The 5,983-nt window shown below is 39.6% G+C and overlaps 1 protein-coding gene across 1 annotated transcript; it reads left to right on the forward strand.

Moving 5' to 3' along the window:
• Nucleotides 1–4: 4 nt before the first annotated feature.
• Nucleotides 5–5,597, forward strand: LOC114073456 (disintegrin and metalloproteinase domain-containing protein 9-like; the record flags this gene model as incomplete). Its single annotated transcript, XM_027911209.1, has 11 exons — nt 5–52; nt 502–567; nt 648–719; nt 1,375–1,547; nt 1,844–1,928; nt 2,862–2,983; nt 3,819–3,990; nt 4,452–4,541; nt 4,788–4,983; nt 5,092–5,197; nt 5,397–5,597. Coding segments are annotated over 11 exons (1,329 nt in total), but the record flags the coding sequence as incomplete, so codon positions are not given.
• Nucleotides 5,598–5,983: the final 386 nt, after the last annotated feature.

Here is a 5,983-nt window from a genome sequence, read left to right on the forward strand (position 1 = left end):
GGAGTACACATTTTCATCAAACACTACCTCTGGCAGGGAAAAGCTTCTGAGGGTAAATATATTCCCATTTCTCTGCTGAGCTGCAGCCCAGGCCATCCCCTCAGCCCGTCCCAGCAGCCTCCAGAGCTCTTGCTTTGGCACAAGACATCACTGGACCTGGAGGCCACTTCTTTGGGGGCCTTCCTTTTCCATGCATGCCGAGCCAAACTGGTGGGAATGCTGCTAAGGAAATCCTGAAACAGAAGACCACGATGGGAATTTAACGTAGCTCGAGGCAATCCTGCAGTGGAAGAGCAGATGCTGCCCAAGACAGCTCATCCACCCCAGTGCCTGACCTGCTGTGAATTACTGATACCTAGAGATATTTGTGTGGCAAAACTAAGGCCACTAATTAGAAAACGCAATTAGAACATTGCTTTATGAACACACAAAATAAAAATCATGAGAAACAGAAGTAAAAAGCCTTGAATTTTCTAAGTTACTCTCCTTTCTAATTCGCAGGAGAAGCGAGCTGTCCTGCCTCAGAAAAGCTATGTAGAATTGTTTGTGGTGGTGGATAACAAGAGGGTAATTATTTCATCCAACTCTAAATACATTTTATTATTTGGTTAGTTTTCTTTCTCTGACATTCTTGTGGTATTTTACAGTTTTTGCTGAAGAATTCTGATCCTGCTGCGGTGCAAAAGGAAACAGTCGAGCTGATTAATTACGTTGATGGGGTAGGTCAGATAAATTGCCTGGGTTGAGTAATTTCTACCTTATCGTAGTTTTCAAAAGTACAGCTAATGCAGTTCAAAAACTGTATTTGGAAGTTATACAACAATCTGTAACAGGCACATCATGAATCTCTGCACAAGTCTTGTGGAATTGCAAGCGAGGGGAGAGATACTAGATGTTTTCAAATCACTTCTGTGGTCTGACTGCTTCACTCTCCATATGTTTTGCATTTCTAGGAAGAGTATTTCTCATGTTTGTAGTGGTTTTTTAAGAAAACTCTCAGCACTGTGAACAATTCCATAAGCTTTCTGATCACCTCTTCCCAGTTCCTCCTCGAGACAATTAGCCAAGGAAACGAATGAACATAGTCTTTCCAACTTCTCTAACTGAAATATATGTTTAGGTATCTTCAAAAAGTAGATTTTCTTCAGTCATATTTAGCTTTATATTCTAAATAATTTTATTTCCTCTTTAATTTATAAATATTTTATATTTTAATTTATAAATACAAATACACTTTTAGTTTCAAAGAAACTAAACTTCTGTCTTGGTCACTAAGTTCAGCTTACTGTTTACTCAGTAATAGTGAAGTCATCTTTCAGAATTCCATCAAACCAGACCGATGGACATTAATTATCATTACATTTTTTTTTTCAGATGTATAGACCATTAAACATCCAGATCGTTTTGGTTGGATTAGAGATTTGGACAGATGCAAACCACATCTCTGTAATGGATGGTTCAGCTGGGGATGTCCTGGGCAGATTTGTTTCTTGGAGGCAGAAAGATCTTCTTAAGCGATCAAGAAACGATGTCAGTCATCTCATAATGTAAGTTTTCATTCAGTGGGAAAACTGGCCATGCTGCCAGTGTTAATGTACAGTATCTAATTATAATGTAAATATATTATAATGAATAGGCACTGACATTATTTTCAAGCTGTTATTGCGATTTTCATTATTAAGTACAGCGAAATCCTGATGTGGTGATAAATTTCTTCTTGACTTCAGGAAGACCAAATCTTGCCTTGCAGAATTTCTTTCAAGCTCATCCCTGTCTTTTAGTAGAAACCACGAACTTTCAACCCATCTCTCAGCACCCCCCCTTCAAACTGCTTTTCTTGCAGAGGGAGAAGCTCTTTCAAGGGATCCATTGGAATGGCTTTTGTGGGTACTGTCTGCTCACAAGTGCAGGGAGGGTCAATCAGCACTGTAAGTACATCGTTTTGTGGGTGATGGAAGAAATTAGCCCTTGACCAAGTCGCCCTGGTCTTGGAGACTAGACTTGCAGTTGTATGGTTTCTTTCATGGGGTTTATTTATGTAAAGATTCGTGTATATTTTACAACTCCTTTCAAGTGCTTCCCTATTTCTCTCCTTGTCGAATTCCAGCCCACTTGGCAGATTTACTCCTCAAATAATTCTTTTGTTCTCCTTTTGTAATTCATCTAACTCAATGCTGCATTAAAAAGCTCATCCTCATAGGATTAAAGTTCATAACCAAAGCGGTTTTGGGACGGGCATGAAGCACAAAATAATGTATGGGGGTTTTTACTCTTTAAATAAATACTGAACATAATGCACCATATTCCCAAGCGTCTGGAATTCCCCACAGGAAGGCTGTAAACTTGCAAAAATTTCAAGTGTGGGAAAATTAGTAAGAAACTGTTTTTTATCTCCACCCTTGGGGCAGAACCAGAGGTTCCTGTTCTTAAAGTCGGGATGCCACAACACCGTGGATAATCTCAGAAGCAGCTTTGGGTCTTGAACAGTACATTTGTCATTGAAGGCTCCACTGAAATCAGTCTCATGAGGGATTAACTGTGTTAGAACACAATAAATAGACTAATTTCAGCTGGGAGGAACCTACAGTGATCATCTAGTCCAGCTGCCAACTCTTTATTATTTGGAACATGATCCTCATGGAAGCAACAGAAGGAGTGGCAGAATCTGGCCCTGCCTGAAAATAAAAGTGACAAACTGTCCGTTCCTGCTGCTTCTTCCTTGTGATATAGTTTAATATTCTGCCTTCATGGGTCTCCAAGATCTTGGTGGTGGGAATGAAACACGAGGCACAAACAGCGTTTCCTTGATGTCACCTTTTTTTTCCCTTTTTTTTTTTTTTGCCACTGATTCTCTCTGTTAGCTGAACCACAACAATATGTTGCGTCACGCCACGGTGGTTGCACATGAGTTGGGGCACAATCTGGGCATGAAACACGACGATAAGAGGTGTCCTGCATCCTACATAATGCACAGCACAGACAAGTAAGATTGCCAGTTTGTTTGGTTGCAAGAACTTCTTTTGTTTGCACGACTGTGCCGTGAAACTCCTCTGGGTCTTGAAGAGCTTCTGTGAATGGGGAGCTGTTTGAAAAATTTAGGCACGGAGCTGGAGTCACTGAATTAGGGTTTCACATAATTTTAATTTTTTTTGAAATGTTTACTTGTTTTCTGACCCAATCATTCTTTATTTGTGGTATCTTTAAAAACCTAATTTGATTTTATATATATATATATATTTTTTTTTTTTAATGATAGTGTGTTTCTGGTTTGGTATTTAGCCTGCTGAGAATGCTTTAAATATACTCACTGGGTTCCTGCAAACATGCAACAAATATTTAACAGTTAATTTAAACAAAACATTATGGCTTATGTTTCTTTCAGTTCGTTTGTTCTTTGGCTTCCCCTTAAGACCAAAAGATCATATTATTTATTTATCCACATTTGTCAGGGTAATTGAACACTGGACAAAACTACTGTAAGGAGATGAATTCCTGGGTTTTTAGGGACTCTAAGGTGAATGTCTTTCTAATCAAACATTTTTAGACTCAGTACACACAAGGAAATTTTAAGGCCTGTTTTATACAGGACGCCAGAACAGATAATCTCATTTCTGAAAGTACCTGTATTTATATTATAATAGTATTTTTTAACTTCTATTTGCACTTCAATGCAAAATAAAGCAGAAATTAACTATCTCATTATCCCCTAGCATTACGAAATGCAACATTTATTATAGAGTGACAATAATTTCAGAGCTTGAGTTGTACATTTTCCTGTAAGCAAAATACATACAATAATAAAATATTATGTTTTCCAGTGGATCCAGGAATTTCAGCACCTGCAGTGCTGATGATTTTGAGACCCTTATTCTTAATGGAGGAGGAAACTGCCTTAGAAATCCTCCCAAGACAAGTAATGTGTACAGAGAACCTGTCTGTGGTAATAATGTGGTTGACAACAACGAAGAATGTGACTGTGGCAAACCACAGGTAATGGGGGAAATTCAACTGGAGACTTGTTGTATATTGGATTATTCTATATTCTATTATTCTATATAATACTGGCCTTTTGATATACATGATTGCATTGATACATGAGGAGTTTTCCTTGTAATTTTCCTTTTCTTGGCAAGCTTAAAATCAGACTTTGATTTTCATGTGGACTCATTTAAAAGCTATTGGTCTTCACAGACAATTTAGCATAGACATTTCTGTTACATGGCAGAGACTGCTTTATCTGTAGAGCACATGCAGGTTTCTTAACTGGAACCCTTAAACTTTGCCCACACTGAATCACTTTTGTGAGTTGCTGTTCCTGTTGGAGCACAAGGCTGTCAGAACATGGTAGAGATAGGGATTTAAAGCCAGGCTTGCACTTGTACTGCTGATGTGCTTTCCTAGCCATATAAGGAGATAAAAACAGTGTCCCCTTGTCCGTGGCTGCTCCTCAGGAATGCTCCAACCCCTGCTGTGATGCTGCAACCTGCAAACTCACGCCTGGATCCCAGTGCGCTCAAGGACTGTGCTGCAAAAATTGCAAGGTGGGCAATGCCTTATTGAGCGAAATTGATGCTATTCACTAGATTTTTTTAATGTTTGAAAAGAGCTGATCTAGTCCTCTGACCGATTTTCACGCTACCAAACCACGTTCACCAGTAGAGGGCATTTGAAATCTGAGAAAGGAGAGGAATTTGTCTCCCTTGACATCACTAAAGGTTGCCACTGATTGTTTCGCACTGGGACTTCTGGTGTCGCAAACTGACAGCGCCTTTCCTCTCTGGTTCCAGTTTAAAGTGGCAGGAGCAGAGTGCAGAGCAAAAAGGGATTTCTGTGACCTCCCTGAGTACTGCAGTGGGAGCAGTGCCTACTGCCCAGAGGACGTTTACATCATGAATGGCCACCCGTGCAGCAACAACAAGGCCTATTGCTACTATGGAGTGTGCCAGAGTTTTGATTCACAGTGTGAGGCTATATACGGGAAAGGTGTGTTTATTATTTCATGTAAATCCACTGGTGTTCTCCTTTCCCAGTTTTTCTTTCTTGTGTTTTTTCAGACAGCTTACAAAGATTTACTATTTTTTTTTTGTACAGGGGCACGAAAAGCACCTGATATATGCTTCGAGAAAGCAAATATTAAAGGAGATCGGTTTGGAAACTGTGGGATGAAAGGTGGAGTGTACAAGAAATGCCCTGTCCAGTAAGTCACCAGCAAACAAAACTAACCCTAAAATGTTCAATGTAAAAAACGTATGCTGTTACAAACCCTTAGAAGTGTGAGGTTTAAAGAATATTTCCTTGAAATGCAAGCTAAAAAGTTTGACTGGATGGTGTATTTTCACTGATACTTGGGTTTTTTTCTGTTCACCTTGTCTCTGAGTGTCCTTCCTTCAATGCAGGCACAGTCTGTGTGGCAAACTCCAGTGCACATCTGTCAGTCTCCACAACCTTCCTGCCTGGAGTGTTGTCAATAATGCATCCGGGGTTTTGTGCTGGTCTTCTGACTTTGACTTAGGATCAGATATCCCTGACCCTGCTCAAGTTCACGATGGGACAGCCTGTGGAGAAAACAAGGTAAGAGGCATCACAGCAGCATGATGGAATATATCCCAGCGAGTGGAAAGTTCTTAAATTCCAAAGGCATTCCACAGCTCTCTTGTTTGTGTGCCATAATACAATGAAAAAGCTGCTTTTTTTGAAATCTACAGAAACAATTAATTAGCTCTTCAAAAACTGGGATTCTACAAATCAGTTGGATGCCACATTATCAGTTATTCAAATTATTCCATCAAACTGCTGATGCCCAGAAAAGAGCAGATAAAAAACTGTTTAGACAAAGTTTTATGTCTAAAGCAGTCAAGGTATTTATTGATTAACGGCCGGGCAGCCTGCCAGCTCGTGCTGGGAAAACAGGCTCCAAGTTGGTAAGGTTACAGTGAGTTTTTTATACAGGTTTGGTAATGATTACAACATAATCACATACATA

Source organism: Empidonax traillii, unplaced genomic scaffold (genome assembly GCF_003031625.1).
Source record: "Empidonax traillii isolate 1590-97213 ecotype Southwest subspecies unplaced genomic scaffold, ASM303162v1 scaffold6492:size9421, whole genome shotgun sequence".
In the NCBI taxonomy this organism is placed as follows: Eukaryota; Metazoa; Chordata; class Aves; order Passeriformes; family Tyrannidae; genus Empidonax; species Empidonax traillii.